At 38.7% G+C, this 12,976-nt stretch overlaps 2 protein-coding genes across 2 annotated transcripts; one reads left to right on the top strand and one right to left on the bottom strand.

Moving 5' to 3' along the window:
• Nucleotides 1–7,017, bottom strand: LOC124141316. The gene is made up of 4 exons (XM_048402175.1): nucleotides 6,969–7,017; nucleotides 1,936–2,364; nucleotides 1,152–1,362; nucleotides 1–95 (listed from the first exon to the last, which is right to left on the bottom strand). The coding sequence occupies exons 1-4, from the start codon at nucleotides 7,003–7,005 to the stop codon at nucleotides 71–73; spliced, it is 702 nt and encodes a 233-aa protein (XP_048258132.1). The 5' UTR covers nucleotides 7,006–7,017; the 3' UTR covers nucleotides 1–70.
• Nucleotides 7,018–11,424: 4,407 nt separating this feature from the next.
• LOC124141315 (meiotic coiled-coil protein 3-like) lies at nucleotides 11,425–12,357 on the top strand. The gene has a single exon (XM_048402215.1). It carries the CDS (start codon nucleotides 11,446–11,448, stop codon nucleotides 12,355–12,357), a length of 912 nt encoding a protein of 303 aa, XP_048258172.1. The 5' UTR covers nucleotides 11,425–11,445.
• Nucleotides 12,358–12,976: the final 619 nt, after the last annotated feature.

Genomic DNA, 12,976 nt, shown 5'->3' with positions numbered 1-12,976 from the left:
TTTTAATTCATTATGAGACAACAATGACAAAATGCATCGACAGGTGGATCGGCTCTAGCTGTATGTTTCATTAGTACTTCAAAAAGAACATCCACCTGAAAAGGAATATACGCAGATATAGCATTGCATGTTTTACGGTATAAAAGATACATTTAAATTACATGATGTTACCTCATTATTGTAACAAAATTGACGCTGTTTTTCATTGTGCTCCCTTTTTCTCAAGATAAGGGGGCACGCCTGGCCGCAGTTCGCTGTGCAAGGTGGCGTCCCTTTGGCACGCCAGAAACCCCGTTTTGGGGTTCAAATCCTGGTTCAACCCGATTGTGTTTCTAGGTTTGTCTGCACCATCCCCGTGCTCATGTGTTTCAGCAAAGTGATAAACGTCAGTGACCTGCATTATATCGGGCCTTTCTTCCACATCAGGCTCACAAGCTATTCCTGGAATACGCAATATCAGAGTAGTGGCTAGCCAATATATGGACTGTGAACCCAGAAGAGAGTGAGTTTAACGCCGTTTTTATCACTATTTCAGTATTGCAGTTGTATCATGTGCTCTCAGCTTACTTTGGGAGGAAAGCCCGAAAAGATGCAGATCTTAGATGTTTACCCTTATATGTATGATTCTGTTACAGCAACTACCATATTCACGGCAAGTCTGGAATTTGAATCCATCAGCATGAACAACATCGCTCGATTATGTATGTGTTTCATTGTTGTTTAATGGAGCAGAAATTTCATATGTTCCCACCAATGATGGGCTCCGAATGCGGCAGCCGTGCCAGCCAATCAAAATACAATTTGGTATACGTTTTGTTAGTATTAAGATTCAATACCTGTTTCAACAATAACTTAAATTTTGAAGTTGTTTTGCTTTTTTTAAAAACCTTTTTCCTGTGTAAGTAGGTTTTAGTTAGGCAGCGACTATTTGAATGAATATCAATGATGCAGAATTGTTTGTTAAGTGTCTCTCATTGTTGACTGTAAATTGCTGACTACATTCCCAGGGGCTCTATTTAAAGGTTTCCGACGTGACTAAGGTTGAACTTACTTACTGTTTACAAATACTTTCAGTATCATTTAGTTTCAGTCTTGAACATGGCCATGGTGCCTGATTCACTCTGCATGGAACTCGACAGCACAATACATACGTAGCAGCCATGGTCATCACAGCCAGGGAGTTGTTGCAGACAGCGCCGCCAGATCGCCCCATGTTCACGTTGTTATGCATGGTTTCATTCTTCGTTGTATCAATCACCAAAGACCCTGGTGCTTCGGATGTCGTCGCAGGCGTTGTTGTAGAATGTGTTGTTAAGGTGGTGGTCGTCGCTGGTGTGGTCACAGGTTTACACGCAGACTCGCCTGTGGTCAACCAGCATTAAAACGCATGAAACTTCGTTACTTGGACTGATGTTGTTTATAGCTGATATCTTTTTATCTCCCTTGGTTTCTTGATATTGTTAATCCTCGATTATTCGGTAATTTAAGTCTACATTCTATTATGAGAAATATCCTGGACCTTTCCACCATCAAGTATTTCTTTTATTTGGAAAAGTGACTGAATATATTGGGTTGTCAGACTCGGTTATGTAGCTACGTGTATTGTCTATACCGACTGAGAGGTTTGTTGCTCATACTATCAATCACTGGTTTGTCGTTTATATGATATAAATTGCTAGAATACTATGTAGTGCGGCTTTTAACAACATAAGCACACAAGCTGGTTACAAAGAGCCACAGTTTTTTTGGGAAACACTTTTCCCTATCCATGTGTTGTTCAAGTGATTTAATTTTATTGTAAATTGTACAATATCTGACATTATACATCAGGATTAAGTGGTTTGTTCTTAAGTACCATGGATGAACTAAGTTCATTTTGACTCAGTAATTTGCCCTACTGTGTTATTTGTTCTGCAAAAAGGAGAGTTTTTTTACCCAGTCTCCACCAAGCATCATCTGCAGAAGAGATTCCGATGCTTGTGTTTCCATACAACAACATCAGCCATGGTGAAGAGGAAAGTTGGGATTCTTCAACGTCACAACCTTCGCCGATAACCACGCCATAAAACTGCACCTGCACCCACAACGGTGTATAGCCGTCGCACGTGTCACCGGTTACTGTAAACATCTCCACGGTACAATCAAGGCCCTTGTAACAGTACTGCACCTGCAAACTCCTGTTCGGATAAATGTCCATCCTTGCCATGCCGTTGTCGAAGTTAACGACGAACTGCACTTTATTGCAACTCTTCACGTCAAACAGCAGGAAATTCGAGCTGAACACCGTCTGCCCATCCACCTTTGTCAGATTTGAAATGCTGTCAGTTCTTGAAGTTTGGAACATTTCTGCTGAGATTCGATTACCTGAAAGAAGTATGTGGAAGAATATTATTACATTGATATATCAGAAAATTTGTTAAAAACACATCGAGAATATACTGGTTATGAACTAGGACATAACTATCTTCAGCAACCTTTGCTTTTGGTAAGAAGCAACTAACGGGATCTGTTAGTTGGGCCGGGTGACTTGGTTGATGCATGTAATAATCGTATCCCATCGTGGATATACCAGTTATGAACAAGGACTTTGGAACATGTCATCGAAAACTGGATTACCTGAAAGAAGTATGTGTAAGAATATTATTACATTGATATATATAGGAACGTTTGTAACAAACACATCGTGAATATACTGGTTGTAAACTGGGACTTTACTTTGGAACATGTCACCGAAAATTGGATTACCTGAAAGAATTGTGTGGAAGAATATATATTATTACATTGATATATAAGAAAGTTTTAACAAACACATCGTGAATATACTAGTTATGAACAAGGACTTTGGAACATGTCACCGGAAATTGGATTACCTGAAAGAAGTATGTGTAAGAATAGTATTACATTGATATATATAGGAACGTTTGTAACAAACACATCGTGAATATACTGGTTGTAAACTGGGACTTTACTTTGGAACATGTCACCGAAAATTGGATTACCTGAAAGAATTGTGTGGAAGAATATTATTACATTGATATATAAGAAAGTTTTAACAAACACATCGTGAATATACCAGTTATGAAAAAGGACTTTGGAATATGTCACCAAACAATGGATTACCTGAAAGAAGTATGTGGTATTCCAAACCAGGATGCACTTAAATGTCGTTAATGATATATTGATGTACACGAGTGGATGTAACAAACATAATGTGAATATACTGGTTATGAACTCGGAGTGTATATGTTTATGAAGCAATGGCCATTCCGTTATAGTTTTGTACTCACTCGCATACGCGGATCAACCAACTGTTATCAAACCTCCTTAATATTTAAACTTTTGGACAGAAAAATGTGATAAAACCATTACTTTTTTTGTAAATGAGAAATATGTGATAAAAGCAGAACCTTTTCATCTATTCCATAAGATCAAAAGCATTTGTCTGTGAATTCCGATCAATTAGTGTTGATACCAGGTGTTCCTGAGTTGAGTGCATCCTGTCCACACGATCGTGATCAAGTGTTCGCCTGAACAAACACGGGAATTTATAGTACAAGTCAAAATAGGGAATTGCGTTGGACACTATTGAGATCACTCTATACATTAGACCCATGACGCTCTGGGGTAGAATAGTTCTTCAGCAGCCCATGCTTGCCGTAAAAGGCGACCATGTTTGCCGTAAGAGGTGACTAACGGGATCGGGTGGTCAGGCTCGTTGACTTGGTTGAAGCATGTCATCGATCCCAATTGTGTGGATCGATGCTCATTATATAAATCACTGGATTATCTGGTCCTGAAGCGATTATTTACAGGCCGCCGTCGTATTGTAAAAAAACCTAACAATAACTTTACAACAATACACTAACGAAAAAGTCAATATTTCCGAAAAAATGAAACGTCTTAAACTAAACTGCAAACGTTTCTCTAACAGGATCTATACAACATTCATGATCAGATCTCTAATCAAATTTCTTATTATCATGTTAATGGTGTATATTCAGATGGATAGGTGCCATCTCTAACTACCCCAACACATGCAATTATGGTTTGACATCAAACAGCTTTAGATTTGCATGCTTGCTGTCAATATTGGTACAAAACGCATTGAAATTACAAATACTATCAACTCAACTATCTCTCTACTATTCCTTTCACGGTGTTCGATGTACACAGATAAACCGGCATGTATTCTTCAAAAGGTATTCCAGTTCATACGCACTTGATATAGTACTGGCTGTTATACTGTCCTTCGACGACAAGTTTACTGTGCATAATATGTATGCTTAATTTCCACTAGTCACGATATGGAAGAAATATTGCCGATGTGACTTTAACATTCACTCATGACATTGCAAAGTTTGAATAAACTGCGTAAACAACGGTGCCTATGCACGCACACTGAATACACCGGGCTCGACATGACGCCTAAAGCTATGGTTATTATGATGAAAAGGCTTCATTATCCCACGAAGTGGTAATACTTGTGGATAAATATATGAAACTTGTTACCACGGAAGGGGCGGTCGAGTAGCCTGGTGGTTAAAGCGTTCGCTCGTCACGCCGAAGGCCCGGGGTGGATTTCCGACATGGGTACAATGTGTGAAGCCCATTTCTGGTGTCCCCCGACGTGATATTGCTGGAATATTGCTAAAAGCGGCGTAAAACCATACTCACTCACTCATTGTTACCACGGAAACTCGAAACATATGTCATCATGTCATCGTTTCGAATGTCTTGGATAGAAGCTCATGATGTCATTAATTGGAAAGTCTGGTCCAGACTTGGTTATTGTCAGACCGCCGTCCTGTAGCTGTAATACGTCTGCGGCTTTATAAACAAACAAGCAAACGAAAATGGTAATAACTAACAGATGAACGTTTAATAGGTTGTGGATGCCTATTTAAGGGACGGTTTTAATATTGTGGACTTGACCTTGTAACTCACTCAACCAATAAACTTTGACTGTGAACAAACAATGAACAAAAGTCAGTATACTCTTGATTCTCCTTGCATACATATATCCATATTGCGATTAAAGTATCTCACTTAATTATTTCTGCTTGACCACATTGATTTTGCACATACAACACCACACGATCCTTTAACCTGCAAGAAAATCCTCCCTCTGACCAATATTGTGTGTGAAAATTCGACAAACCAATCAGAATGCGCTTAAGGATTGAACCACTTAAAATACTCGCGAGTACTTAAATCAGTCATATATGGCAATATTTGATCATCTAATAAATCGTCATCATGTCGACATTACTAAGTCAATGGCGTGTGAAATGTTGTTTATGCAGATGCACATTGAAAGATTCAATCCACGCACCTGTTTTTGTTGACACTCATGCAACTTATCTGTGATGATATATTTCCAAATTCAATTCACTTTAATATCCATTTTGATATGCACTAAAAGGTGATGAATATTTTCAAATAACTGAAATAGCTACCAATTTCAAAACAATATATATTCATTTTAATATTAAATATATAGTTTCGTTTCAGTCAATAAGCAATGTTTAAAACGTTATTGAGATAACACAAACTCAATTAAAGACAATGCAGAAACGTGTTTCCCATGTCATTCATGTCTTCGTATTATTTTAAAATCAGGGATATGTCAAAGAGGTTTTGTTTACACGACGTTTACCTGTCTAGACGTGCCTATTTCAAATATACAGGCTTCTATGATAATAGATAATAAAATGCAAATATATCCAAAGGCATGCATTGTTAAGCGCTAATATGAGCTTTATTTACTTTGAAATATCAAAATATCTGTATGGATGATAACTTGTCAGATACTTTCTCTTGAGCGAAATGATTAACGTTATCTAGGTTTGTTGTTGTTGTCTCACGAGGCAAAAGACGAGTTATATGAAGGCGGTCTGTAAACAATTGAGTCTGAGCCAGACAATCCAATTATTGACATCGTGAACATCGATCGTCGCAATTGGGACACGGTGACATGCATCAACCAAGTCAGTGAGTCTGACCACCCGATCCCGTTGGTCGCCTCTTACGACAAGCATTTTCGTCTTTTACAGCAGGCATGGGTTGCTGAAGACCTATTCTACCCCGGATATTCACGGGTATTCAGAGCCTCTAAACGTAGATCCAATGCCTTTTATTGTCATTCGAGTATCTGAAGAAGTCACAAAGTTGGAAAATCAGTTAATCTCTTTCACAAGCTGGAATGTCGATAGTATTTTAATCTGCCAATGTTTAATTCGAAATAATCAAACCATATTATTATCATAACACTGTTGAATTAAAAAAATAAGCTTCAAATAAATATAATAAATATTCAGACAATTGAAACCTTTAGAAGTTCTGTGGAAAAGGATGGTCAAGCACTGTGACGTAGAAGATATGACGCCACAGTATGCCAGTGATTCCAGAATACAAGGGGTCCCAGCAATTGCAACGCACACCGATCATAAGACCTAATAGTACCCCGATTGCATGGATTGTTGCTCGCAATAGCAATCACTGGGTGGTCTGGTCCAGACTCGATTACTTCTCGGGCCGTCGTCATATAGCTAGAATACTGCTGAGTCTTGCGTTGAACATCAAACAAATAAACCAAATGACAAGTTGCATTGATATTCCTGATATTGGCTATACATCCGCATAGTGGACATTTCGGCACGAAGCGGTCCCCGCACCGTAAGGAGGATTGATTGATGAGGGTCGCTGACTTGGTTGATAGCCGGTCAACTTACAATAATAATCAATTGATTTTTTTTATTCAAACTGGATTATTCATATAGACCACCGTCATATAGCTGGAATATTGCTGTATTCGATGTTAAACAACCAAGACACACACCCTAATTTGAAAAAATACATTTTAGCAATATACAGTAAAGAGCCACAGTTTAGCTTATGTATCAATCAAACCTAAGGCCTAAAAATTGCAACATGTATGGAAGCGGGCAGAACATGACCAATATATTTACCTGCGTAGATCAGCACAAACGAGATGAAGAAGTGCATCTTTTTGCCAGGATACACCGTTTCGTATATGGGCAATTTGGTCATCATGTTTTATTATATAGTCGCCCCAACTATCTTTAGATCAGGTCATTATCTTTTGATCATTTGTTCAGCCGTAACTCGGGTGTTGCATGTAAATGCCATATTTAGATTTGATTATACTAAGTCGGCACAGACATGCGCTGTTTATACCCTTATATATGATGATGTCAATGTGCCTGTTCCCTTAGATAATTTTCATGCACGAGACATGTGTTCATTAGGATAAAAGGGAGGCTATGGTATGACATATTATTCTGTAACATTAACATCATGGGATACGAATTTTATGTAATATAAACTTTCTGCCATTCATATCTTTCGTAATGCCTGTTTTTAACACGTTATTTCGACTAACAAGTGACAAATTCTTGATTTTGCGAAAATATTTACCTATCCAATTGTTATTAGTAGATGACGGATGACAAGTTACATAGCTACGATTTCGTACACATGCATTGTAGCCAGTGCTTGGTCTTGATGACTAACAATCAGCCAGGGGATACTTTTACCACCAAACTCAAATCCTCATCGGTTTTCTCTTGTAACGCCTTCAGTCCTGTAATCGCGCTCCATCGATTATACACACTTATTTTAGTTCTTAATTGATCCTTCAGATAATATATCATCATATAAACCATTTCGAGGTTTAGAAGCATGTGCAAATCAGTTTTAGCTTTTTGTCAGCAAGTCATCCTGGTAAATCTTTTTCACAAAATGGGCAAGACATGCTTCAATGGAATATCAGATTTGTCTATAGAGAAGTCATGTAATGTACTGCTTGTCAAGCCACCGAGGGGCTCGTTGGTTACAAACGGTCCACAACACACTATCGCTTGTCGTGAAGGGCAACAAGACGGTATCCGGTTGTGAGGCACGGTGACTTGGTTCATCGCGTGTCGTCATAACCTGATGGAGTGGGACATAGCTATCTCTGTGACCCAGTCTCGATTATTCCCTTTGTTCCCGTCCTACCACGCCCCCGTTCTCTCAGTACTCAAACTCTCTTTTTGTCAGCATGCATAGATAGATACCTCAATGCAACACCAAATAATTTAACATATCTCCATCCTATCAACATAGCAGTTTTTCAGCACTTCTTTGAGCACAATGCTATTACTTCAGTATTTCTTGATACTACGTATCCTGGCTAAGTTAAAGTCATTATTCCTATGGTGCATCTTTTTAATCATAAATTTGATATAATTGTTGGAAATGATCATACATGTACAGTTCATCTTAGACTGACACGAATTGCTAATAGTGTTAAAAATTGTTAATCCGTATTTCAAATCCTGAAAAATAATTTTGGATGGTCAAATAACTCAACATTTAACATGATGTATTGATTGGTGTTGTGTCATGTCTGCCGTTCAGTAACAGCTATGCAAAAGATGTTTTGTAAACTGCGTACCCTAACTGTTGCCTTGTATTTAGAAGCTCCAACAGCACTCATCAAATCAGACATCCCATCATGTGAGTATCATTATCCCACTGTTTTTACTTTTACCCATCACCAAAGCATTTTATGAAACTGCACCCATCATTTTATCAATTGATTATGACTATCATGTTTGTTGTAGGAGGCGACTTGTGGGATCGGGTGGCAGTGATTGGCGGAGCAGAAGTGGCGTTGTTAATATGAACGTGGAATGCTCCACCCTGAACAGACTCACAAACACTGACTATCAAAGTCGATGATGCCCCCCTTGTCATAGAAACACCATGAGTGTGCGAGGATGTGGCGGAAATGAACTACATGTCAGATGACTTGAGGATTATGTAGCATGTCAGATCAGTGATTTGTGAATACAAATTGAGGATATGGATAGTTCTAAGTCCGTATTATTGCGTTATTTGGTGTGACAACGACTGGATCATATGGTTCCTGGCATTCTGGTTCGTCAGCCGCTGGCTTGTGGTGATGTTTGCCTCACCGACCATGTTTTTCTTCAGAAGCCAAAATTCTTTTTGCCTACAGGCTGTCCTTTGAACCATGCATCGCAGAGTTAAGGATAGCTTGTGGTATATATGGCAAGATAGAAAGTGTCGTCATGATTAAAACGGGTTGAGGCCACAAATCCCTCTAGACCTTGCACAGACTGACAGGAAACATTTCAAGGCCAATGCTTTTGGTGATGGCGTGCTGTACGTTATGTTGTCTGTCTTCTGACGTACTCCAGATATTCTCTTTTTGAAAGTTGTGTTCAACAGTAACATCACCCCTATTCATTTGCCTTTGTGATTCAATGGGTTGGAGTATTAAAAATAAACAATCTTGTTCCGCCATAAAGTTTTCAGAATGTCTTGAAACCAAGTTGGCTAACAACTCTTAGTTTCTGGGTTTCATTGGGAGTTATTGGATAAGTCCAATCAGGATTCCTTTTTCTAGAAAGTCAGGGACTTGGTATTGGATTTACTAATTTCACAGAATTTGACAAATTGATGTGAATCCTACTATGTGCAGCCATAGTCAGGCTAGTTGAGCGCCCTGTCAATACTTAATCGAAATCCACTGTTGCATTGCCATTCATATTCCGACCCGACGACCTTCCTAACACCTATCAGGAATTTGTACAAAAAGACAGACAGGTACGTTTTGATTCTTTTTAAATTCTGTTCAGTTTTCTTTCGAGTGTTTCATTTTTATTTTCTGGCAGGAAAACAGTCAATGTCCTCTTCATATGTATGTCCGAAGTCATCTTCTACTAAATCAAGTACACACTGAGGAGGGTTTCTTGCGAAGGCGGTGCCGATGAGACTGGAACAATCTGATTCTGTGTGGTGGTGCTTGTATTTCTCCAAGGCCTGTTTTCACATGGTAAACATAAATGTATTTGAAGGTTGTAAATGTCTTTTCATCAGCCAACTAAGTTGCCATCTTCCGTCACCCAAACTTTTACCTTTAGCGTTGTCATAATTGGGTATTCTATGATGATATATTATCACCAGGAGAGACTATTATCTCTGCTATTCTTCAATCTTGCAGACACTTTTTATTTACGTGTTGAGTATTTACGCCTTAACCCAGTATCATAAATTTAGGTTCAGTGAAAATTTAGGACAGTCTGAGACACAACAGATGGTGCCGAGCGATAAAAAAGATATTTCTCACTTATGTTTAAGAGTTCACGCTACCACAAATATTTAAGTTCTTCAGCAGTTTGGGCTATGTTTCCTTTCGACTGCTTTGAAATGTATCTGCTTGGATTTAAGTGTTTAAAAACATTAACAATGCTTGTACCCCAACTTTGTCACTCACTTGTCTCATATGGATTCCATCTTCACCATGTATTTATATATGTATATATATAATACATAGGTATATAAATAGGGATGCGGAGTACGTGTTTTCGTCTGATAAATATATTATACAAAAATCAAAAGATATTGTGATGTGGATTCTTTACACTCATGAACCATGAAAAATGTTTCTAAATAAGTTAGATGAAACACATCCAAAGAAATGTTGGCGGTATTTCATGTTTTTTTTTGTAGGAAACAATGAATATCCGTAGACAATTGTATTAAATGTTCTCTGAATCAGGTCAGATAACCAAACTAAAATCAGTACCTCTCTAATATAAAAAACAAAACAAAACAAAAACAAAAACACCACCTCAACATCAAAGAATACAATCAATCCATAGGGCATGACAGACATATTAGCTGCGAAAATTGTATAGATCACTGAAAACCAGCGATGACACCAGGCATTAGCAGCTTTGAAAGTGCATAAATATACTACTTTTGAATGTGTGGGTGAGATTCCTCTCCATTCACACCTAAGCTTAAATGACATAGAAATGAGTGCATCATGTTCCACGCAGCGCAACGCCACACTTCAATTCAACGTCCACAGGTACACCATATGGGACGTTATCAACAGGAAAACCACGTCAGAGACCGCCCCTGTAGTGGCCGTCCACCCATGTCAACCCCTCGACAAGACAAGCTCAGGAGAGCAATTCTCACAGCCCTTAGAATCCATTGATACATATCGACAAGGACAGTCCGACAACGTCTACGCATCTACGATATCTGTGCGTGGCACCCACCCACACGACCGATTCTGATAAGAACATATGAAAAATATGATGTTGCAAGACATGACTTGTAAAGCTGGGCTACCACATAGCTGATTCTTACGATAATGATACTACTTATAATTCGGCATCTATTTCTGCTGGCTGGGTCATCATCTTCATTGTCACAATAAATGGAATAATCTCGCACATACATTCAGCAAATGTCAGAGTTTTGCTTTTGCAATAGATAATGGAAACATGAAATATGGACTATTCTTGGCCTCGTATTTGTGCCAAAGGAGTGTCCGTGTTACATTATCTTGAAATTCAAGATAAAAGTGCGAAATGCCTCTATGTTGAGCAGTCTCTTACAATGACACAAGCTACAATGCAGACCTTATTCCTATGTATTTTGCTATATTGCTCTGTCTCAGGACTAATTTTACCCATGACAAAGCCAGATGGCAGTGCTGATCTCTCCAGTGTACTGAGTCACGTCGTATTGCTTGAACAGTCCATGACTAGCTTTAAGACAACCACAGGGAAGCTGCAAACAGATCTACAGGTAACAAAACAAGATCTACAGAGTACAAAAACAGAGCTGCAAACCACAAAAACAGTTCTACAGAACACCCAAACAGACTTACAAACAAGCCAATCCCTACAACAATTGGCCAGTGCTGAAATTACCTCTCTGAAGTCTGAGATGGCAATGCTGAAGGCTGAACTGAAGTTGTCTTCGAATGAGTTGAACCAGGTGAAGTCTGAACTGAGAGACTTGAAACTGGATAAACTTAATGCTAACTTTCTGTTGAACCTCACGATGGACTCTATGAGTCGCAATATCAAGCAGAACTCCGTGCAGGTAAATGTAGTACAATCAGATGTTTCGGCGTTAGATAAACAGCTGCATCGAGTAAACTCTACACTGTATGATGTCAAGAATGAAGAAGAGGGTTTCATCCGAAATACGTCATCGTCCATCAAAATCATTACAAACCAGTTGCTGGTTGAGATCACGGACATGGTGTCCACAAAAGAAGTGTTACAAAATGCGTCAAAACAGCTGGAAAGACTTGGGACAGAAATGAACCAAACAACCGTTGATATGCGCAATGTTCAACAAGGTCTTCAGACAGTCAAGGATAATCTACACACAGCACAGTATAATATCAGTTTCACAAGCTCAGAAGTGGCAGGTTTGCAACGTGACATGTCTAGTGTACAGAAGCAGTCTCTGGGCAACACCAAGTCGCTGTCACAAGTCATACAAGATGATGATTGATGTTGGTAAGTCGTGTATTTTCAGCGTGATATTACTTCAGCTTGCACGATTGCTGTGATCCCTTTTCAAGCTTCAAAAGAGAATGTTGATAGGCACAATTAGGGGTGTATGTTATTGTAACAATTGCTCGAACTATCAGTTCTTTGCTTGTGACAACATGGCAATGGCATTTTGAACTATTATTAGCTGCCATCGGCATAACTGAAGTGTAAAGTATCATCAACAAAGATAGTGAACAAATATTTTTTTTAATCAGGAATATTCAACTATTTACCTCTCTACACTTCTTAACAACTATAATCACCCGAACTAGCAAAGGCCCAACAACTACCCTATCAATCAACTTAAAGCAGGAAATGATTGGCTTGGCACCCTGACCAAAATATAGTAAACTGGCCATAGGTATTATTGTGCAGCATGTTTGTATTGACTTAACTATTATCGAAACAGTTCTGAGTTCAGTCTACGTTTGAACTATGGTTGTTCACTACCGCTCCTTCTCCGACAACAAATTTAACTTCCTGGTTGACTTCACTAAGCGCCCCCATCTGTCAATTTTATTAATGCCTAGGTCGCTTTTTGACGATGAATACGAATAATCATAATCTCTTGACAAAAT

Source organism: Haliotis rufescens, unplaced genomic scaffold (genome assembly GCF_023055435.1).
Source record: "Haliotis rufescens isolate VD_foot unplaced genomic scaffold, xgHalRufe1.0.p SCAF_25, whole genome shotgun sequence".
Lineage (NCBI taxonomy): Eukaryota > Metazoa > Mollusca > Gastropoda > Lepetellida > Haliotidae > Haliotis > Haliotis rufescens.
The sequence above is the reverse complement of the archived record's forward strand: the minus strand, read 5'-3'. Positions and strand labels throughout refer to the sequence as shown.

Coding starts and splice junctions, on each gene's coding strand:
- LOC124141316 (XM_048402175.1), bottom strand. CDS start 7,005: ATGCACTTCTTCATCTCGTTTGTGCTGATCTACGCAG. Junction 2,365..6,968: donor GTTTGTGCTGATCTACGCAG/GTAAATATATTG, acceptor TACTTCTTTCAG/GTAATCGAATCTCAGCAGAA. Junction 1,363..1,935: donor TGATGCTTGGTGGAGACTGG/GTAAAAAAACTC, acceptor GGTTGACCACAG/GCGAGTCTGCGTGTAAACCT.
- LOC124141315 (XM_048402215.1), top strand. CDS start 11,446: ATGACACAAGCTACAATGCAGACCTTATTCCTATGTATTTTGCTATAT.